Below are 23,835 nucleotides of genomic sequence, written 5' to 3' on the forward strand. Positions count from 1 at the left end.
AAAATTATAAAAATCAGGGACAAGACTCAAAGTTCTCCTACCACCCCTCATATAGGGTCTGCCCTTCCATCCACTCAACGCATGGATGCAGAATCTTCAGAAGAATCTTCAGAAAGACGGGCGGCCTATCTGAACTCTTTTGCTCCAATAGATCTCATAGAGTTTAATTCCATAGTTAATTCCTCAAAATCTTCTACTTGTCTTCTAGACCCTATCCCTATGAAGCTTTTCAGGGAGATATTACCAGTGATTGGAACACCAATGTTACATACTGTCAATTTGTCTTTAGCATCTGGACACATACCACAGACTCTTAAAAATGCAGTCATCAAACCCCTTCTTAAGAAGCCAAACTTGGATGTGAATGATCTGTCTAACTATAGGCCTATTTCGAACCTCCTGTTTCTTTCTAAAATATTAGAAAAGGCCATTTCAAAACAACTTAGTTCATTTTTGCTCTCCAATCATATATTGGAAGTTTTTCAATCTGGTTTTAGACCCTCTCACAGCACTAAAATAGCCCTGGTCAAAGTACTGAATGACCTACTCCTCGCTTCCGACAATGGCTGCATCTCTGTACTTGTGCTTTTAGACTTAAGTGCAGCATTTGACACAGTTGATCACCTCATCCTTCTGGATAGACTTGAAAATCTTGTAGGCCTCCGTGGACAGGCACTCTCTTGGTTCAGATCATACCTATCAGCACGATATCAGTTTGTGCATTTTAATAATGATTCCTCTTATCAATCCAGGGTTAGATATGGAGTACCACAAGGATCTGTACTTGGGCCTTGGGCCCTCTTCTCTCTTCATATGCTCCCCCTGGGACAAGTTATTCGCATTAATTTCCACTGCTATGCAGATGACACCCAGTTGTATCTATCAGTTAAGCCTGGTGAAGTTGTCCAGCTGTCAAAGATCAAAGCCTCTCTTATAGACATAAAGGAATGGATGACCCAAAATTTTCTCTTGCTAAACTCCCATAAGACCGAGATAATGGTAGTGGGGCCCAAGTCCCTGAGATACAAACTATCTGACTATATGCTTAACATTGATGGAGTCTCCATTAATTCAATTGCTGTAATCAAAGATCTTGGTGTTACCTTTGATCCAGATCTTGCATTTGATATACACATTAAAATCATCTTTAGGGTTTCTTTTTATCACTTGAGAAATATCTCAAAAATTTGGAAAATACTGTCCTTACATGATGCAGAAAAGCTAGTTCATGCTTTTGTTACTTCAAGATTAGATTACTGCAATGCTCTTTTGTCTGGATGTACAAATTCCTCTCTGAAAGGGCTCCAGCTAATTCAAAATTCAGCAGCTCGTATTCTCACTAGAACAAGGAGATTCAAGCACATCAGCCCAGTGTTAGCATCACCTCACTGGTTGCCAGTTAAATTCAAAATATAAGATACTATTCTTACCTTTAAAGCCTTACATGAGCTTGTCCCTTTGTACTTAAATGATTTACTTCTTCCTTCTATTCCCTCACGAACGCTCCGTTCGCAGGGTGCAGGCCTCCTTGTTATTCCTAGAATAGCTAAAAGTACCATAGGTGGTAGAGCCTTCTCCTATCGTGCTCCCCTCCTGTGGAACAAGTTGCCTGCCCATGTTCGGGGCGCAGACACTATCACCTTATTTAAAGCTAGGCTCAAAACATATCTTCTTAGTCTCTCTTATATTTGAGGGGCAGGAGTGGGTGGTGGGCATAGCTCTGGTGGACTGAGCGGTTAGTGCTGTCACTGGATCATCATTGGTAGTGCTGTGTTAAGCTGAACCGGTCATGGTCTGGTGATGACTGTCTCAAACCTGCCCTCATGGCTGTGTTGGCCCCTGCCTTTGTTTCCCTTAGCTATGCTGCCATAGCCTTATTCTGCCGGGGTTTTCCTTATCGCATGCAGGCACCTCTGTCTCTTCTGGTCTGCTTGCTAATCTACCATTTGAACCCCCCCTATGTTTTTTTCTCATCTTCCTCGGCTCTGGGCACCTGCCTGGAGCTCTAGCCCAAGTTTGCTGAGCACCACCCCCTGGCCCGGAGCCCCAGCCCTAGACCAGCTAGACCAGCTGGGCACCCCCGCCTCTTGCCAATGTTGATTTTCCATAACATAACGGTGCCTGCCCACGGCAGATGGGTTCCCCCTCTGAGTCCAGTTCTGCTCATGGTTTCTTCCTGTTATCAGTCAGGGAGTCTTTCCTTGCCACTGTTGCCTTAGGCTTACTCTTTGGGGGCTGGTTCTCTGTAAAGCTGCTTTGTGACAAAGCTGCTTTGTTAAAAGCGCTATACAAATAAAATTGTTGATTGATTGACATATACAGGTAGGTGTTAAAGCTGTATAGGTGCTTTAACACATACAGGTAGGTGCTTTAACACCTACCTGTATATGTCACTACTTAGGTCATCGACAAATGCATTAATAGAGCAACGTGTTAGGTTAGTAGTTGTTCTAAAATGGAAAATACATTTACATGTCCCCTGAACCTTTGCCAGAGCTGCTCCCTATTCATCACCCCCTGGTCTCGTCCTCTCCTCTCCCTCACCTCTTCATCCTTGATTTGGAAAGATCCCAGACCACTGGGATCATCAAGTTCTTGGTGAAGCCTGCTCAGGAAAGAGCCAGGGATCTGGGCATCACCAGCGTCTTTTATGGCTCTGAGAGAGCCACTGTGACAGGGACCTTAAACACAATTATTTTGGGTGTGATTTGTGTGGTTTTAAGTGTTTTTTTATGGTTTCTAATGGTGACTGCATTATGTTAATTGTTAGTGAAAGTTGACAGACCTGTTGTTCAATGGCCAGAAAGTTGACCTGTTCCTTCTGGAATACCTTCAACAGTCTGTTCAGGTGGGGCAACACATCAGCCTGCAGGTATACTGAGGCCACAAACCGATATGTGGCACAGAAGGAGTAGAAACCCTTGGCTGCTGGGCACCGGTTTACCTCTACCTCCTCAGCCAATTCTGCCAACACTGCGCTCAGGTTCCGCTGCAGGTTGACGATGGCCTGATGCTGTGACAGCCAGCGAGTGTCCTTAACCTCCTGAAAGTGTATTTGAGTGTAAGTGAATGATTTATGATTTACCTTCACGGTCAAGTTCTGCAGACCCATAGCCGTGGAGGCACACTGGAGGACGGCAGTCCTGTTGCAGCTGTTGTGGAAAAATACATGTAGTTGCTGCAGGTGCCCCTTGAACGTGAGCATGTAGGGCACCAGGGTGGAGGCATCTTTGCATGCCAGAGCAAGACGGTGGGCAGCGCAGGCAACATTGACCAGCCAGGGGTAGTCATCCTGGAGCTGCTTAGCCACACCGTCGCTGTGTCCTGTTTCAATGTGAGAAATATTTATTTAGCACAATATCCTATCCTTCCATTATAATTCTGTTCATCAGTTTACATACCAGTCATGACAGCTGCCCTGTCAGTCCCCAGGCCAAACAGCTTCTGGGTTGGGATGTTCTTCACCCACAGAACGTTTTGTATGGCAGACACTTGTGTTGCAGCCCTCCCATCTGGCACAGACACAAGATCCAGAAAAATGCTCCAAAGCTGACCTTTCTGGTCCATGTATGTGGAAAAATGTACACAAGATTGAAATGTAGGTTTTGCAAAATCAATATTGTTATTGTCCCCCTAGTCTTTATTATTATCATAGTCCTCACTTATGGGGCCCAGCCATTGAATCAGTGAAGACAGATGTTTCTCTCTCCGTGAATATTATATGGATTCAAAGAAAAATCTTCAAGGGAATTAGAGCAAATATTAAATGGACTGCATTAATATTAAAACATGTTAATCATTTTTGGTAATATTACTAAGTGATAATTCTAACATCAAAAGTAGCATAATGTATAATTACTAGGGCTGCAACAAATGATTATTTTGATAATTGATTTATCTGACGATTATTACAACGATTAATTGACTAATCATCGGCTTTGTGCGCAAATTATGGATTGCAACTGAGAAGGGCTACAACAAGTGATTCTTTTCATAGTTCAATAGGCATGTGCTTTGAAAGCATGCTGACACCTCTGTCATGTGAGTTGAGCAGCACATTAATCAATGTTCGTGCACACAAGGTGAAGTTGTTTTTAACTTGTTCTTCATATTGGATGGCCGCTGTCTCACAAAATGTGTATCCATGTGAATTGTTTCAGCCATTTTTCAATTTATAACAATTAATCGATTATGACATTTTTTGATAGTCATCAATTATTCAAATAATCATTGCAACCCTAATAATTACTACCCATTTACCCTGAGCTTCTCAAAGTAGTTGCACCCAAGGAAATCTGCCAGGTCCAGTAGTGCTGGGTAGTTAGTGTGGTGGGCCTGTTCACGTTTTGTGATGTGATAAAGGCATTTAAACCCCCCCACAACCGCTTCATGCTCCAGCATGATTACTGGGTCGAATGCAACCAACACAGAGGAACCTATGTATAAGATGTAAATGTTGTTGGCAGATCTAATATCACTTCCAAGTATAAAAATTTCAGTGATCTACGTTGATTTATGACCATTTACCTTCTGCCAGCATGGTTTGAGCTTTTGCGCCCTGAAGGTGATGCTCGGTTGCCAAATGTCTGTCGATATAATCTGCGCTGTATATTTGATAACCATTTTCTATGAACGGCCGGTTTGCCCCTCCCCTTTTGTATTTTAATAATCAATGGTGCAGGTGACTATGCACATAGCAGGGCAAATGACGAACCGAACCTTAAGGACCCCTAGGCGCTGAGATATACAGATAATAGGTGTCTATACAGATGTCTGATGCAATGGTAAGTGATTCAGAGTGTTATCACATATGAATATTACAGTGAGCTATTGCTTAATTATACAACTGTTTGGCTGTCTGGGATGTGGTGAGGTATCATGGGCTCTTTGGCATTTGATGGGCAGCGTTCTAGACAAGTGGAGCACTTTCCGACAATGTCCTAAATGTGCTTGGTCATTCCAGGCCAAAACAGAATGTCACATGCTCTTTGTTTGCACTTCTGGCCTGCATGAATCTTTGTCAACATCTTTTCTCTGAGACTGGTAGGAATGACAATTTTCTCCCCTTTGAAGATGATTCAGTTTATTGTGGACAGTTCATCTCGGTGATTCCAGAACTCAGACACGCTCTGAGGGCATTTTCTCCTCTCCTCAGGCCATCCTTTTTGAATGACTTTGCTCAGCATTGTGAGCTGTTCATTTTTCTCTGTTTCATCTTGGATCTCCTGCAATCTTGCATCGCTCACCCGTAAGCTGCTGTACACTGTGTGTACTTGCACATCCATCCCTTCACTAAGGCTGCTGTCCTGAGAGGTAAGTGATTTTCTGGAGAGTATGTTGGCGACAAGGATATCTTTACCAGGACGGTGAACAATGGTGAAATCGTACTTTTGTAGCTGGAGGATCATTCTCTGTAGCCTTGGCGGGGCTGCAGCTAGTGGTTTTATTATGACTGACTCCAGGGGATTGTGGTCAGATTCCACACAGACGTGTCGGCCATAGGCGTACTGATGGAAGCGCTTGAATCCAAACAGAATTGCATACATCTCTTTCTCGATTTGCGCATAGTTGGTCTCACTGTCTGTGAGAGACTTGGAAGCATAACTAATAGGTCTTCCTTCTTGCAGTAGCACAGCGCCTAGCCCATACTTTGACGCGTCCACCTGTAAGCTGAGTTCTTTGTCAGGATCGAAGTAAGCAAGGACTGGCCCCCGGCTCTCTGGTGATAACATCCTTCATTTTCTGAAATGCAGTGTCATGTTGTTTGTCCCACAGAAACTCATTGGACTGCTTCGGCAACTGGCGCATAGGTGCGTTAATCTTGGAGAGGCTGGGGGTGAATTTGGCTAAGTAATTATCCATGCCTAACACGGTCTCCATTTCCGCATGGTTCTTTGGTGGCTCCATCATCTTAATGGCGGAGATTATCGCTGGATCCGGCTTGATTCGATGCCTGAAGTAGCTGACCTCGGTAGCTCTGATTGTGCTCTTCTCAGAGTTGAGCCGGACTCCTTTCTCTCGTGATCATCGTAGCATGGCACGGAGGTTAATGTCATGTTCCTCTGGGGTTGCGCCGTAGATAAGGACGTCGTCTACAATGGTGACCACTCCGTCGAGGCCTTAGTAAGTTTCGTCTATTTTTATCCATATCGTGCATCCATTACGCTAAAGTAGCATGCATTTGCCAGCTTGGGTGTGATTTCCTCCAGTGTTGGCAGAGGGTAGTGGGGACGATGATGATGCACGAGATACATAATTGCACAAGCCACAGCGAAGCCCGCAAATTCTTCTCTGCAGTGTAAAGACATTCATACCGAGCAAAAGGTGGATAAAGAACGATTGTGGAAATTGATCATCAGTAATTCTACCCCAGGTCTGCTACAGCATTTTAACCCGGCTCGGCAGAGTAAAGACAGCTTAAGTTAGCCTAATGTTGAATGAGTATGTACATAACGTTACTTGTATAACAACCATTTTTTATTCAGTAAATAATAAGTGTAATAGTTGACGTGGCCCAGGTGCCAACTGACTGACGTCACACAGGCGACACTGGTTGGATCCGGTTGGATCTATGGGAAGTGAGGTCCAAAAACACACCTGCAATTACCGCTTCTCGCCATTGGTACCGCCAAAGAGAACGAAACTGAAATCTTCGAGATTGTAACTTTAAAGAACAGAAAAAAGTAATGCTGTACAGAGTTTCAGACAGCTTTCTAATTATTTGCTTCTGGACCATAAGACATTTTTTAAACTGCCTGAAAATTATGACGATGTAATTGATAATGATTAAAAACTTGCACAGTTTGCATAGGTTAGTCATGCTGAGGTATAGGTCTACTTGTCAGAACACCTGAACAAAATAATGGTAGTCTTACCCCCGAATTCCACCGGGTGCGGCTGCGTCACGTTCCGGCTGCGACGTGGCCGCCGGAGCTGATCGTGGCCACTCTAGACGATGCTTGTGGTTCCACCAGATGCGCCACAGCGCGTTTCAGAAACGTCCCAGAAGCGGCTCTCCGCTCTGCTAAAAATATGCGCCTTGCCTATTTTTGACGGAAGCTGCTTCTGGGACGCTTCAAGTAGGAGAAGAAATGGGTAGTCAGTCCCACTTTCCCCCCCACTATGACGTCCCTGGCAGACTCCTGATCATATATGAATGTATTTTTAACGACGAAAACACAGCCACAAATCTTTGATCCATGTTGTTCCTAACTGAACTTAACTGTAGGCTATTAACTTTGTCTGTAGTCTACAGCACAACAAAGTAGGAAATAACAAAAATAAACACAATTAAAACAGACAAAAAAGAAACCATTTAACTACGTAGCCTACTTAACCATGGTAGAAGCACAAAAATCAAGGAAAAATGACCAAATCGGGAAGTCAACTAAATCGGGCAGACAAAACGCTCCGCTTCTGAAAAGCTCCCAGTCGGGTTTGAAACTGTGTGGAGGAAGGAACAAAACCACGTCGCAGCCAGAACATGACGCAGCCGCATCCGGTGGAATTCAGGGGTTAGACATTCAAAATGCCCATTTGGCTACCCCCTACATAAGTACATTTTAATACATAATGTTGAGCAGTTAATTGTTGATGTGGGTTTATGCATATTTATTTATTTCATTTTTGTTGCAAGTATATTGTATGCATTCCATACAGCAATTCTGTTGGTGGCCCTAGTCGCACATACATAAATAAATGTTTGTCTGAAGTTTAGGATTGTGGATTTTGCACAGGTAAGCCAGGTATTCACCTCTATTGCCAACCTCATATCCACATGAACATTAATGTCCTGGTCAGTATTTATATAGTTATGTATTTGCACACACACATACACACACACAATATACATACGTATTTGATCACTTGTTGTTTTGCATGATTTATTGATATTACAAATTGTCTACAATAAAAAATAGAAAATACATTTTTGTGAGTGTTTACCACAGAAGTGAAAAAGCCTCCAAATTTGTGAAAAAGGCAATAAATTATTTCACTGGCCCCAAAATGGGCTCAGTCATCACAGAAAAGTGAGAAGAAAAAGTGATAATGATACTGAGACTATTGCCAGATAATTTTGAAATATTATGATCAATGCTGTTATATATATGTTGAAATGTAATGTCCTGAGTGCATTTTAGGATGGGAGATTGTGAACTCTGCAGCATACAAGTAAGAGCTGTATTGCATACCATACCAATGTGCAGGGATACGGTCCCTCAACATGCTTCACTAAAGCATGTGTCCCCAACACTGTTCCAAGGATTAATTGTGTTATTATTAATTCTCTTCATCTACCACACTATTTATTTTATTTTTGTTTTGTTTCTTTTCAGCTTTTAAACAAATGTGACTATATCTGCATTAATAAAGTTAAGCTCTTAAAATAAACACTGTATTGACTGCGTGGGTGTGGCTGCTTTTCCTCCTGTCTTACCAGGCAGGCAGCTGTTATTGGACATTCAACAGGTGGTGGAAGAAAATTCTGTTTCACCCCCCTTGCTTTCTATTGTCCAGAATCAGGTGTCCACAGCAACAGAATGTTTAGGTTATCTTCAGTATTGCAGCAATATGGCAGTTCTCCTGCAGATGGCACTCATTCAACTGTAACATGACTTTGAATGCATACAGAACCCCATTCACAACATATCTTAAAAAAGGCTGATTAAAGACAGTTGCAATTTTCTTATTACTTTTATGTATATCATAACAAATATGACCTGAACAAGAATTAAACATATTTTAGGTATGTGATGTGGCCAATAGCATCATCATTTCAAACTAATCACAGTTTTACAAATATGTTGTGTAAATGACTGAGTACAGGCACTTATGGAAATCCTGTTATAATATTGTTTTATTTTTAAAGAATATACATATATTGAATCTAATCTTAGTTTAACATGTTGAAGGCCAGAGCTTGGTCTTGTCGCAGGTTTATATTCATGTGTCACTAATAATGCCCTTTACATATCTATAGCCGATCTATATTAAAGAACCACTGTGTTTAATTAGAAGTACATTGCTCATATGAAAAAATAATCCTTTATTACTTTTCTTCTTATGTCTTAAGACAAGTCCATTATTGGGACAAATGGCATCACAGGTGTTTCTGTTTAGTCAGGTGTGTTCAATTGCTGACTTAGTGCAGGTATAAGAGAGCTTTCAATATCTAGTTTTGATTCTAGGCTTTTTATTGCCTTTGGAGTCTGTTATTGACCATTGTCAACATGAGCACCAGAGTTGTGCCAATGATAGCCAAGGAAGCCATTATGAAACTCAACTGTTTAGAACATCATTAAGAAGAAAGGGCCTCATTCATCAATATCTTCCTAAGTTTTCTCTTAAATCTGTTCTCGAGAAAGGTCCTAAGAAAAGTCTACGTCAGATTCATGACATGTTCTTAAACCGCAGAATTGTTCACACCTGTGTTCTTATAAATGATGAATCCCATTGTCTTTGTAAGTTGAAAGCGCGTGCCAGTTGTTCCTAATTAGCAAAGGTAAATGCCCCGCCAATCCCCATAAGGGCATGAGACTGCAGGGCCGTGTGCACACACAGAAATTGAAAAGAAAAGTTGAGAGAGAAGTCAAGAATGCCCAAACGAAAATCTAAAGACGGTGGAGCTCCGGACTCCAAACGTAAGAAAAACTTCAGTAGTTCTGAAGTAGAGGTACTGCTGCAGGAAGTGAACAGCAAACAACCTGTCATATTTAATAGCGTCAGTAGTGGATATAAAATAAAACACAAAAAAAGATGCATGGGATGCTATTACTCGTTCAGTGAGCGCTGTATCCGGAGAAGGGCGCACAACAGATTAAGCAAAAAAAAAAAAAGGTTTGATGTCAAATCTGAGGCAAAAAAAAAAAAATGTTGGTGGGAGTGGGCTCAATGAATTGCGTGTTATGCATTCAAATGACAAAGCGCTTCTTGTCACATTAATACCGCTAATTAAATCAACCGGCAGTAAACTGCATCGGAGAAATTAGCCGTTTCAACCCGTCGCTACACAGAACACTGCACAAAAAATTTATTGCCAGTCATTTTGGTGTCACCCCCCTCTGGTGGTGTCACCCGCTGTGGTCTGCACCCCCCTAGTGACGCCTCTGAATAAGTGTTCTCTTCTTCAACGTGTCCATGTGTTTAAAAAGTGTTACCTAAGTGCTTAGTTTGTATTCAAAATTTAAACATTTGCTTTTGCAGTATAGCCCAAACATTGCATAATTGAAACCCCCAAAAATAAAAGGTCACTACAATGGTTTGATTATTATCATTTATTTACAGATGAACTCCCACTGAGGCAACCACCCTCTGAGGCAGAACCTGGCACCTTAATGCTAATGAACCTTACAATAATGAAAATAATAATTTAAAAATATTATAAATGATAAAAATATTATTGTAATTTAAATCCTATAATATTATACAACTATAAAATTGAAAAAAATGCAATTACCAATTATTTTGCACAAACATGTCAACACTCAAATGTGTGCTCTTGAGTGTACGTAGATTCTGTTCTTATCTAAGAATAAATCCCAAATAAGAAAACATTGGTGAATGTCAGAATCTTTGTGAAAACTGCGTACGTGGGTTTTAAGAAGAAAATTCTTCTTAAGAACGATTGGTGAATGAGGCCCAATGAGACCAACTGTGAGGAATTACAAAGGGCCTGGTAGGCCAAGGAAGGATATGCGTCAAAGTGTTAAACATGACTACATTCATTTACATAATATTAATATGTCCCAAATGTTATGATGCCCTCAAATGTGGGGGACTATGTATACAATGTGCTGTCATTTCTAAATGTTGAAACCAAAATGTATAAATTAAAGCTGAGATTGTGGACTTGAACTACATATGAATTGTTTCATTACAAATCTACAATTGTGGAGCACAGAGCCAAATCAATAAAAAAATATTTCTTTGCCCCAAACATTATGGAGATTGCTGTATGTGTCTGGGAGGTGCATAGTTGTCACTTACTTATTTATGGCATTTCAAACAAGCCTCCTTGGATAACTGAAGTTAATAAAAATTATAATTTCTTTTACTAGAAGTTGTTAACTAGCAATATTACATTTTGAGTTTATCAAAACCATATCTCCAACACTTCCACTGTGTTGTGTTGATGTCAAAAGACATACACTTGTGTCACCCTGCAAACTACATCACATATCACCTTTATATTGTATATCTTGACCCCATAATGGTTCACATAATAAATCACACCACAGTCAGGTGGTGTCCACAACTGCATATGTATTGAAACAAAGGCACCCCACACAGGGAATCCACATTCCACAAAAATGTTATGTTTAGTTATCTCAGCAGTCAGAGAATTGCCCATTACAGAACCCCAAATATGCTGGAATGAGCCATGATGAGAAGGGCGGCTATGGCTTTCACAGTGACTCGGAGGGCATAGGAACCTGCTGAGCTGCTCTTTATACCCGGAAGAATTAGCTGGCAGATATTAGCCACTGTCAGCAAAGTGAGATGTGGCTCAGTCTTATTCTTTATCTTAACTCCTTCCTGTAGTTCTCAGTACATGTAGTAGCAGTAATAATTTACAGTAAATATTCTATGGAGATTTGATGTGCAGTTATTATTTCCTATTAGTGTAGTCTGCGTGTAGCACTAATCTAAGGCAGTTATTCTGCATAATTATACAGAACTAATTTTTTTTGTAATTTATCTTTCATTGTTTTTTGTAAAAAAAGAAACTGGGTTGCATTATTGCCACCTCAATACCAACAAAATACACCATGTAATATTCATGGCAGTGATACTTTACAGTGACAAACTGATAAAAGTAATTTCAAATCATTTTGAAGTCCATCTTTTTGTGACTTCAAATTAAAATTCTCCTTTGTGTATACCCCTTTGACAAAAAAAAGTGATTTTCTTTGGTTGTTGGGTCTCCTATTGATTATCAGTAGAGGGTGATTGCTTTTTCCTGGCGGCTAGAAATGCTTTAATCATGTGTCTGTCCCCTGGCACCAGATCTTCATGTAAATTAAATATGGAAAAAAACCGCTGTCAAAATAATCGGTCTTTCATAGTCTAGTGTCCTTCATCCAAATGTCATAGACCTAGAGAGTCCCAAAAGATATTAGAAGGGTTTGTCATTAGAACGGCTTGCCATTCGGAAGCGCTGCAGTCAGTATGGAGACTGCATGCCCAGCTGTCTTGGTTTAGCTTTAGGAGTTACTAAAAAATATCTTCCACTAACAAAATTCCACATCTGAATTTGTGGATCAATATTGCACATTATTATAATATATTTTTTGTTTGTTTTGCACATCTTGTTTTCCCATTCCTCGTCAGTAATTTGCCTATTTAGCTCATTTTCCTATCTGCAGTTTCTGATTTGTGGTATAATTATCTGCATTGCTTCATCTGCTGATGTGGTAGGTTTAGACATGCATTGTGTTTTCAGAAGCCTGAAAAAGTGCAAATAGTGGTTTAACATCCTGCAACAAGTGTAACTTTGAACCAGTTCTGTATATTACCAGCAATGACACATTGCACCTCAGTTGCTGACTAAATTCACAATTTTACATATTGATCCCCCAACATAATGCTTCAGATTGCACATTCTCTTCAGTTGACAAAATGAAGACACACAGGACCAAGTTACATGAGAACATGTAGAAAACATGGGGTAGCATTGCTTTAGAATAGTGCTTGTATTAGTTTGGTGAGACATATACGTCTATGTGTATGCTGTACTTCAGCGTTGAGTTTGCTGTGCTTCAGTAAATTTTCTATAAATCATTTGGTATGCAGACCAATTTTATAAATTGTGCAAACAAAAGTTCAAATGTGTGATTTGTATGTGTAACTTTTTTTTTTACATTGAATACATTTCAGCTGATTCTTTAATAATATAATGTGGAAATATATTTATAAAGGAATATTATTCACATGGTATTAAACTGTTTCTGATCGCTGATGGTTTTCATGAAATGATCAGATTGGCAGATGGAATCTTGAGGAATCTGCTACAGCGGTGATATGCCCCTCCTCTTTCAGCAAGCCTGCCTTCCTCCCTGAAGTTTGTTGCTAATGATCACTCCTTTAACGACCCTCTACTCATGTCACTGGCAATTACCACACCCTTGTTACCCCCTGGGGTCAAAGCTCATGGTTTTTTATGAATCCCTCTTTAACCATTATTCTAACCACACCACAGAATGAGGATTACTCTTAAGTGACCACCATTTCAGATCTTCACACACATGCTGGGGGCTGTGGATTAAAGAGATTAATTAATTACTTAACCCACTTGCTGTACTCTGTTATCGGTATCAAAACAGCAGTTTCAATTTAAAGGTGCAGTCCTTGTCACAATGCAGACAAATTGTCAATTATATTTTAGTCTGTATCATTTACAGTTTACAGTTGCAGGTCTCTCATGCCAAGAAAAACAAACCTGTGTTATTAAAGTATATGACATGCCTATCAAATCCTCTATACTTGTCTGGCTGTTTCAGTTGTGCGTGTACAAACCTGAAAACTAGGCTGCAGCTATGTTAAATTCTTATGCGGTTTCCCTTTGTAACACTGGATTTTATCCACACATTAACGCTGGCAAAATAGTTCTCAATTATAAATATTTATATCTGGATTACACCCGGACATAGTTTCTCTGCGACTCACCTAATACTGTTCAATTCTTTTTGAACCAAAGAATGCCCTTTTTAATGTTCTTTCATTCTTCATCAGTCTTTCTCTTTCTTCACTTCCTAGCTCACACTCTTTCTCCATTACTCATTCATTGGAAGAAGCCTTTCATCGCCATGAGAAATATGCCTCCCCCCATGCCCACCACATTACTGTCTATGGTCTGCTGACCCCACCTATCAGCACACTGAGCTGTCTCCAGTGATAGCAGACCGTCCCTTAGACCTCTCTTGCCAAGATTCCACCCACAGAAGTTTTTGTCACCGGGGATAGGTCTCCACTCTGTTAGCTGCAGACCACGCCATGCGAGTGGGTGCACATGTGTTTGTGTGCCCATGTGAGAGCTGTGCCGTGGGGGCATATCTATGTCTCAGTGAGGTCGGGGATGTGCATCAGGGTGCACTGTGTCCCACTTAGTGGCTTGGGCAGCTTGCACACCTCCCTCCAGCTATCACTTTCAGTGTCGTATGCCAGCACATTGGGTGTGGACACTTCCTGTGCATCTCGCCACTTCCGGCCTCCGATCAGCAGCACCTGCTCATCGTGTGGCGGAGGCAGCAGTGTAAGGCCGTAGCAGAAGCGGTCATTCAGCAGGGGCCGGAGGCGGGTCCACTCGTCCTGCACCGGGTTGTAGCACTCGATGTCACAGAAGGGCTCATATATCCCTAGAAAGGTGTAGATCCTGTCTCTGACCACTGCCATTTGGTGGCTGTAGCGGGCGATGGACATAGGGGCCCGTTTCTCCCACTGGCTCCCACAGGGCTCCAGGCTGTAGACTTCCCGGCTACTCTCATGATGGTTGCCATGAATTCCGCCTGAGATGTAGATGGTGCCCCCATGTGTGGCGCAGGCCTGGCCATGTATAGGCTGTGGGAGGTCCATGGCCCTCCGCCAGCAATCTGCCTGCATGTCATATGCCTCCACCGTGTCCAGTACCACCTCCTCTTCTCCTCTGCCGCTGCGCCCCCCGATGACATGTATCACCCTGTTCACCATGCAGCAGGAGAACCATGCCCGCCTCTCACTCATCGGCGCAAGCACCTCCCAGTGCTGAAACCTGGGGTCGTAGCGCCACACCTGGCCAGTGACCACCCTGCCAATCACCTTCTCGCTCTCGTCCACCTCCACCACTTCTCCACCCAGGACAAACAGGAAGTTGCCCAGCGTGCAGACGCAGTGGTGCTGGACCCTGCATGGAAGCAGGGTGAGGGAGTGAAACTTCCTCAAGTGGGGATCGAAGGTAAGGACCTCCCTCTCAGGGCGGTCGGCCTCTGGGCCCCCGCCCACCAGTAGCACCTTGCAGGCTTGAGTCCGCAGAGTGCTGTGGGTGGTCTGCAGCAGAGGTTTGCATGCCCCCAGCTGGTGGTACTCCAGCGCCTTAAGGACCAGGCTCTTTATGAAGGGAGTCTGTAGTGCAGGGCGGCTGGTGCACAGCAGGGTCAGCTCCTCTGGCGGTACCAAGGCAAAACGGATATTGCTTAGCAACAAGTTGCTCCTCAGGCTGCTCAGCTTATGGTGGTCCAGCCAGTCTAGCAGCAGGGAGAGCAGGGCCAGCTCCTGCACTCCAGGCATCTCCTCAGCTCTCAGAACCACCCGCAGGGAGTCCGCATTCAGCTCCAGGAGCCCCTCCCAGTCCCCACCCCCGGGCTTCAGGAACTCCCCCATCCTTTGCGCAATGAAGCTGTTAGCAGCGGAGAGGGCATCGGCCATGTCGTAGCGGGCTGCGATGTTGGCGAAAAAGCAGCAGTTGTCAGGCGAAAGGTTGTCAGCGATGTAGCTGCTGCAAAGCTGAATGGCACTGGTGACCTGCAGGTAGCAAGCAGCCTCCAGCACATCCTCCAGGGTGGAGGGAGACATGGAGAGCCAGGATGAGTAGATAAAGTCCAGGATGTGGCTCAAGCCCACATCAGACAGCAGGGGCAGGTAGATGGTTGGGGCCTGGAACTCATGAGTGTGCTCCTGGAAAAGGGACCAGAAGTAGTCACTGGAAGAGGCCAGCAGGCTGCGATGTGTGGGGAAGCGGGTGCCGCCTCCCGCCACCAGCACCACATCACAGAGGCGGCCCTCCATTCGTAGCCGCTGGTACCGCGACAGGACATTCCCCCCGTAGGTCTCACTCAGCACCAGGAAGTAGCTCATCTTGAAGCAGCAGGAAGATCCTGCCACAACGCGTTGTGATAGAAAGGGGCCGTTGCTCCTGCGATGTCGACCTCACAGTCGCCCTAAGGCATCTGGCACATTAGCGCAATGTTTGTGGGGGTTAATCAGAGAGAAAGAGTGAGAGAGGGAGAGAGACGGTGGGGGGTGGGTAGACGCCTGCCCAGCCGCTTAAAAACATCTCGTCTGTGGTATTATGAGCCTGGCAGAGACAGGGATCCATCCCGTGACCCGTGCCCCTGTTTGTTCCAACAGAATGAGGTATGTCTACTCTTTCATTGCAACGAAGTGTCAGGGGGCACACGGGGGTGGTGGGGGGGCCACAGCATAACTGTGCTACCCTTTCGCTCCACTCCGCTTGGGAGTATTGCAACGATTGAATCAGCACCGGGGGGCTTAGCAGTTTGGTGAATCTGAACTCACCCCAGAAGAAATAGGATGCTTAGTCAGAGGGAAGGATTGCAGGACCTGGGTATATGCATGACCGGGTTAGTATGAGGCATGGTGGGTGGTGGGAAAGAGTACTTGGGAGGTAGAGCAGGGCGGTATATAGTTAAATGCATAAGTCAAGCTGCTGAGACAGGAGTTTTTTGGGGGCTTAGAAAGCTTGGGGAGAGAGAGATGTGCATGTGGTGTGTTTGAACCGCTCAACAATTTACGGCCTGTAGTTTTGAGACAGCAGAGCTTCTGGGCGAGAGCCTTGTGAATTATACAAATCATCATCCATGAATAGCAGCTGGCTTGGGGCCCTGCATTCAGGGGGTTTGGCTGGTGGTATTACAGCCATGGGGGTGATTACAAGGACACTGTGACACTCTTAGGGCACAATCTCTAGCACATTGACCACAGGCTTAAGTTCATGTGATCAGTTTAGGTTTGTTTTAAGCTTGAACATTAACAGCATGTTGTTTAATTAGTAATGTGAGATGAATGGGCAATGAAGAGACAGACAAAGAGTGTGCACTGTACTGTATGTCATGGAATCTTGTCCTGATTTTATGGTAAATTCCTGAACCATGTGTTTGTGTGATAGAAATAAAGAGAAAGTATGTTGTTTACCATTTGCTCTTTGAGGAAGTGGACAGAGATATATGACTTTCAGAGGCCAGATCGTGTTACTGTGCCAGTGTTAGTGTCAGCTTACCACACACATCGACATGGCAGATATCTCTACTTCCACCATTACTATCACCACTACCATTTTTCTGTCTCACACGCACACAAGCATACACCGATCAGCCACAACATTAAAACCACCTATTTAATATTGTGTAGGTCTGACCCGTCTGACCCGTCGAGGCATGGACTCCACCTCTGAAGGTGTCCTCTGGTATATTTGGATTTCTGTATATATTTGTATCTGATATTTTGTATCAACTGTAAATTTGTATCTGATTGTGTTACTTTGTTGTCTTTGATGCTGCAACAGTGCAAATTCCCCCCGGGATCAATAAAGTACACTACTGCTACTACTACTACTACTAATACTACTACTACTTATTACATTATTGGTTTTTATTACATTAAAAATTTGAAATGGATTACATTATTGGGAGTTATTACACTATTGGTAGTTTATTACATTGTTAGTTGCTACAGGGCTATAAAAAGCTAAGATATTGTTAGAGGGTGAATTATTTCCACATGATTTAAAAAACTCTTGACGGGTCAGAGTTGTTTTGGCGACAGGAGGGGGACCCACACAATATTAGGCAGGTGGTTTTAATGTTGTGGCTGATCGGTGTACATACTGAGTATGATTTTTTTTTTAAACATTAGACTACAAACAACAATATGTTTGATTATGGTCACACCAGAGGATGTTGTATCATTCAACTCACCTTTCAGCCAACTCCTCTTTGATGTGCTTGGTACTGAGAAGGGAAGAAAGTGGTGCACCACAGAGGATGGAGAACAAGGAATAAACCACGACAGGTTATCCTGTTATTGGAAAATAATGTACGATGGGGTTGTCATACAATGAGGGTTGTCATGCAAAACTCTCGTTGGTAGTTCTATTTGGACCATTGTTATGCAAAATTCTGGTTGGTAGTTCTATTTGCACCATTGTTAAGCAAAAACCTCATTTATTGTTACCACACTCATTCATTTGAATGGTAGAGATTTTAATTCACCATCACTCACACTGAGAAAATCTGGGGTGTGGGTCAATGAGAATCCCTTCATATCAGCCCCATGGAAATGAGCATTTGATGTAAATTTTTTAAAGTGCAGTGATCACTAAACCAAACTCATTAAACAGTTTGTGCAGAATAATTGTATCAATTGCATTTATTGGTAAGTCAAAATTAAGGATAAGTGTTGATTGAAGCCGTAGTCTTGTATGTGAACTCTGTCAACAATTGAGAGACAACAATTGATCTTGAGGTCACTGGGAGTGTCAAAGTTGTTTTTTCTATTTTATTCTTTTTTTCTCCCCTTTCACCTCAAATAAACGTAAGCTAGAATGGCCAAGAAATTTGGTAGGCTTGTTTGGATATCTGAACTCTTGGATCCCTTAAATTATGGCGCAGATTGAACACCTGGTGGTGTTAAAATTTTGACATTCACAAGACCAGTACCTGCACCCTGTTTGCCCTAGTGTCACTGTTACAAAGTCCATTAATATCTCACATATATACGTAACTGGTGCATCCTCTGTTGGGGACTGACTGTGTGCAATCCATGCACACAGCACATGAACATGTCCATTGTGTCACAATTGAACAGCGCCAGAGCGTCTGTAATGGTCCGCTTGTTTACTGGAGAGGGCTGGGAGATTTGTTTCTGTGCTGCATCCTAATAGATATGTTGTGTGCGTGCATCTAAATTTGAGTACCGTTCTTAATATTTTGCTGGAGTTGTTACGGGCAATATTTACTGTCATTTAAAAGATAAGTAACGTTAGCTGATAGTAGCCGATATTGCTAGCTATACATTGCATTATGTTAAACGTATTTTCTGTTTATCGTGCGTTGCACAAACGTTTATTTTTATCCTGTTATATACCCTAGTTGCACTGTAATTCAAAGCTGCTAGCTGGGCGAATTATACAGACTTGTTAGTAAACTTCTAGTGTATTTAACTACCTTGTGTTCATATCTAGTTCAATGCATGTATTTGTTTTGATATGCCGTGTTTTTACCGCAGTTCTTTCGTTAAGTAAGCCCGCTATTATAATGGGGTTTGTTTACCTAACGAGTTGTAAATGGGCTACCATTTACCATTTCCATTTACTTGTTGTATTGTATATATCATTTTATTACCATGTACCTAGCTGCAATAATCTGATTATAATTTCCATTTGTATTTTTGTAGAACCACACACACCCTGTCATCTTCTCATTAAAGATTAGGTTTTGGACTTTGTTGCTGTTGTTCTTATCGGACAAGCCTGCAGTGATTCAACTCCCCTGAACCAGCACCCTAGTTCATTAGACCAGCATCATAATCACTACCATCTAATACAGTCAAAAAATTGGTGCAGAGGTCCCTCTACTCATGAGGAACAAATTTGCCTCAAGGACCCATAATGTCCACCATATTGGATTTTCCACTGTTTTGAATTTTTTTGAAAACACTTAAAATGCTTCACCTACCAACAAAATTTGGTATTTTACCTCTTTTCACTTCATACCTTTATACAGACATACTTTTCAAGAGGTTATGTCAACAAATGGCCAAATGACAATCCAATGAATTTTCAGTGGGTGTGGCTTATTTCAAAATACAAATAATTCCAAAACTTTATGGCATAAGGTTATGAAACCTGGTGTGTGTATTGGCAACTACATCATGACCTACTCTAGCCCTAAGGTTTTAGCCCAATGCAACCACATGGTGGCGCTATAGAGATCCAAATATAAAAATATTTGAAAAGGAACTAAAAATCATTGTTCCTTTGCGAAGATTTCAAACTGCCTTGAGAGAGAGTTTGAGAGGTAGAGCGTTTGCACAGTCTGTGCATAGTAAAATGATCACTGAACATTTTATAACTCTAGAACTCACATATACTCTGTTAGAATTTAATGAACAATGATCAGTTTCCTATGTGTGCTTGTGTTCATAGTATGTGCTTATGATTATATGTCTGTGGTGTGTGCGTGAGAGAGAGAGAGAGAGAGCTCCTGTGGGGGAGTTCAGATGGCACTGTATACAGGTCATCCTTCTTAAATGGGAAAGTGAGACACACTCTACGTATTTACACCCTGTCTGTCAGTCTGTCCTTCAGTAAAGGTCTGCCTGTCATACACTGGGCTTAACCAGTGATCCAGAAAACCACTGCTGCTCAGAATACACTCACAGCACAGTTTCTGTCCACAGATACTTGCTGAACCTCCAAGCCTCTGTGTCCTTCCCTAATCCATCACTTTTTCTTTTTGTTTTACTGACAAACTGTGATTATATCACTCCATCCCACTATCCACCAAGTTTCTCACTTCTTATCTACCTCTCCCTTAGACCATCTCTCATTCCATCTCTCTCTTTGTGAAGGCCAGGGGTCAGGACTTTGGAGAGGGATTGATGATCAGGAATTTCAAGCTGTTTTAGTGACCTGATCTCAGCTGCAGTTGTTTGGTCACTGTGTGCCCAGGCTAAGACAGCTGGCATTTGACACCTGGTATATATGTCACACTAACTTGGACTCAATATCTAGGAGCAGTTTTTCCCAGCTTTGGGTGCAACAAGAGTGGCGGGCTGGGCCTCAATGTAGACTGACCAAGGGATCTGCTTTCACCCTGTAACACTGCATTGCAGACAACAGACTCTGGTACAACACAAAAATGTGGCAGAGATTTGTGGAATATGAAATGAAGTTCAGTGCAAAATATTTGCATTTCACGTTCCAATTTCGCACCAAAAGACAAAATAATTTGCAGTTATTTTTGGAGAGTGTTATAAATGACAGTACTTATCTTATACAGCAACATTTTATACCCTATGCTGTGTGCTATGCTTGAGTAGTTGTTTTGGCTTAAACTAACAACAAAAAATGTAGCATTTATTTCACCTTGGATTTTGTATTCTCTATTCCTAATCAGTGGTTCCAAAACAGGTCATTGAAGGAAGCAAATGTGTGGGCCAAAACTGGGCATTGTTTTTGAAGCTTAGTTCCTGACCTTCTTGCTCAATAGCGCCAGTGTGGTTAGCACCAGCACGTTTTTTTTTTTCTTCAAACATTACTGCACAAGTAATGACATCATAAACCTACAACCTCAAAAGAGTGTGCTGCAATTTTTGAAAAAGAAGCTCCCTAAAAAATAAACCCTAAACCACTACATATTATAGTTTTGAGAATATGAGGAATATACTGTATATCAAAATGTCAAGGATATTTTGTGAATCGTGATTATTTCACGTTGTAACCTTGATGTTATAATTTGAATTCTACAGCGCAGCTACCACAAGGAGTACATCTTTTGCATCTGAAATCAGAGGCTTGGCACCTGCGCAATCTTCTGTGTTCCCAGTGTCCACTGCACAAGTGTCCGATCAAAAAGTGAAACGATCGGCCTCTCATCTCACCCATTGAAAATGGTGGTGTCATCATCCATTTATATACTGTCAATGGTCTGGACAAGATTAAATTCTGTGCTGCAGTGCATTATGGGTGTACAAATCTAACTAAGGATTTGATCATTAGGAGGTACAGCTGGCCTCTCTTAAATCTTTGGATGCTGTGCCAGGGTTTCTAATTCCTCTCAAATGCCAGCACAACTTCAGGGAGCCTACTCATCCTGCAAAGAAGTAAAGAGGATTTGCTGGGTTTACATGGAGCTACCATCTTCACCCCCCTGACTGACTGCCACCATTTTCACCTTCTTTTTTTACCTCCTCTTCATCTTTACAGTCACAACATCTGACCTACTGCAGCCACCGCCTTTAAATACCCCCCGATATCTGACAACACAACCGCCATCTAAACCCTCCTAACTTCTCACCCTGTAGTTACAAACTTTACCCTCCCAACCACTGGCCCTGACGCAGCCACTTCTACATTACTATTGTCTGAGCTACTGCGTTGTTCTCAACATATGACCTTGTGGCAACAGTGTTCAGCTTCACTATTCTGTGAGGGCATTGTGTTCATAAATTCTTCATTGAGTATTCAGCCACATTGAGTTACGGCAGTAATAACTCTTACAGCCTAAAGGCGATATTGTCAGAGTGAGTGGCTGGTTGTGCATGAATAAGGTCTCATAAAAACTGACAGCTATGCCTGTGTTGTCAGTATATTTGAACTTTGCTTATCTGAGGGCACAAAAGAGTAGAATTATGGTGAAGAAATTATCACACTCACACTGCCCTGTTGGCGCCCACTCCACATTTCTGTCCCAAAGGACAAACATTTCAGATGGCATTAACAGCATTAACATCTCAGCCAAACGAATGCACGCGTGCACACACGCACAAACACACACATGTGCACACACACACGCACAAGCACTGCATGAGATGTCTGCCTATTTGTGAGGTGGAAAGGCAGGGGTGTGGGTGGAGGCTGGAGAGTCTCTGAGCAGGAACAATAATTTACATCCAGTTGATCTAACATACACACACACACACACATACATGCACACACACGCACATGGGGAAAGCTCACTGCCTAACAATGCCAGGGGCAATGTGAAATCATTACACTTATTACACTTATTATAAAAACAAACAACCAACATACATCAGCCCACCTGGATTGAGGAAACAGCGCTGTATTCAAAGATCAGAAATATCTGGGAAATGAGCCAGGGAGCAGACAGTCCTGACAGACCTGAACTACAAACAAAACAAACTACTAAAGATTTTTCAGCTTGAGTTCTGTCAACAGAATAATGGTGGATATATGACCAATATTGATATGTGATGATAATACTTATCAGTGATAACAGGAAGCATTTTTTCACACAATGAGTTATCAATATCCGGAATAGCTTGCCAGGTAAGGTAGTACATTTGGAGAAACTTATGGTGTTCAGGTCCAGGTTTGACACAGTGCTACACAGGATACTTACAAGGCTTTGGCAAATGAGTCTTTGGAGTGAAAGTCAATACTTTGCTTTATTGTTTTTAATCCTGTGGCAGGGCTCGGTTTGTGGGGGAGGTTCGGGGCAGTCTGAGGACCACGCCTACTGGTTAAGTAGGCACACGCACCTGGATTATATGTCTGCATCAGTAATTAATCCAGGTATTTAAAATGTGCTTTCTTCCCAGTAGGGGTCTGTGACCAAAGAAGACACAAACCGAGAGAGAGAGAAAGAGAGAGAGAGAGAGAGAGAGGAACGTGCCAGCATGGAAGAGGCTGGAAAGTGTTTTTTGTAGTTTCATTATTTTGTCTTTGTTATTTTAGTTTGTTGTGTTGCTTTATTATTTTTTCCCCAATCCTGTGAGGGTGAAGGGTGAAACTGTTTTGTTTGTTATGTAGTGACTGTATTCTCTTTCTCTCTGAAGTGCTTAATAAAGACCAGAAAATTCCCAGATTCTTGTATTTCCCTGTGTCCAACTCTTCTGTTCGAAAAATGGGTGTGTCGCAGTGTGTGACAAATTATTTTACATTTCTTCCTAATGGTTTGCATACAGTAACTGAAACTATAAGCACAACATTCGAAAGCATGCTAAACTATTTTTTACAGCACAAACATGATTTGCATGTTTTCATTCAAATTGCAATTTCAAGTCACATTTTCTGAAAACATGTCACACCATGTTGTCCAAATAAAGTTTTTTTTTTCATGAGCCCTCATTGCTTCAAACTCTGCCATCTATTCCAGAGTACTCCGAAACCCCTTGGCCTAAAATGGTCTTATGATAAAATTTTATCTTAAATAGTGACTTACGCATAAAACCATAGTTATTTTTGAAATCACACCGTGACGTGGATATGATCATATCTCTAAACTATGTATAATAAATGTAAGTTAATTACATGCTGGTTATGTGGAGGTACAGCACATCTGAGCTGTGTGCACACTTTAAAAATGACATTAAATTGAC

The 23,835-nt window shown here is 42.1% G+C and overlaps 2 protein-coding genes across 2 annotated transcripts in view; one reads left to right on the forward strand and one right to left on the reverse strand.

The window, feature by feature from the left end:
* The window catches only part of cnksr2a (connector enhancer of kinase suppressor of Ras 2a), a 323,355-nt gene extending 300,001 nt beyond the window's left edge, over nt 1-23,354 (forward strand). Inside the window, exon 22 of the mRNA XM_064332728.1 lies at nt 23,059-23,354. Within this exon, the coding sequence (XP_064188798.1) occupies nt 23,059-23,163 (105 nt within the window). The 3' untranslated portion in view covers nt 23,164-23,354. The remainder of the gene's footprint in view (nt 1-23,058) is intronic.
* LOC135253432 (kelch-like protein 34) lies at nt 7,987-16,553 on the reverse strand. Its single transcript, XM_064332716.1, has 2 exons — nt 11,069-16,553; nt 7,987-10,985 (listed from the first exon to the last, which is right to left on the reverse strand). Exon 1 carries the CDS (start codon nt 15,826-15,828, stop codon nt 14,053-14,055), a length of 1,776 nt encoding a protein of 591 aa, XP_064188786.1. The 5' UTR covers nt 15,829-16,553; the 3' UTR covers nt 7,987-10,985; nt 11,069-14,052.
* Nucleotides 23,355-23,835: the final 481 nt, after the last annotated feature.

The sequence above is a fragment of the Anguilla rostrata genome, chromosome 4 (genome assembly GCF_018555375.3).
Source record: "Anguilla rostrata isolate EN2019 chromosome 4, ASM1855537v3, whole genome shotgun sequence".
NCBI lineage: Eukaryota > Metazoa > Chordata > Actinopteri > Anguilliformes > Anguillidae > Anguilla > Anguilla rostrata.

Excerpts from the sequence above, each read along its gene's own strand:
- LOC135253432 (XM_064332716.1), bottom strand. The coding sequence starts at position 15,828 with ATGAGCTACTTCCTGGTGCTGAGTGAGACCTACGGGGGGAATGTCCTG.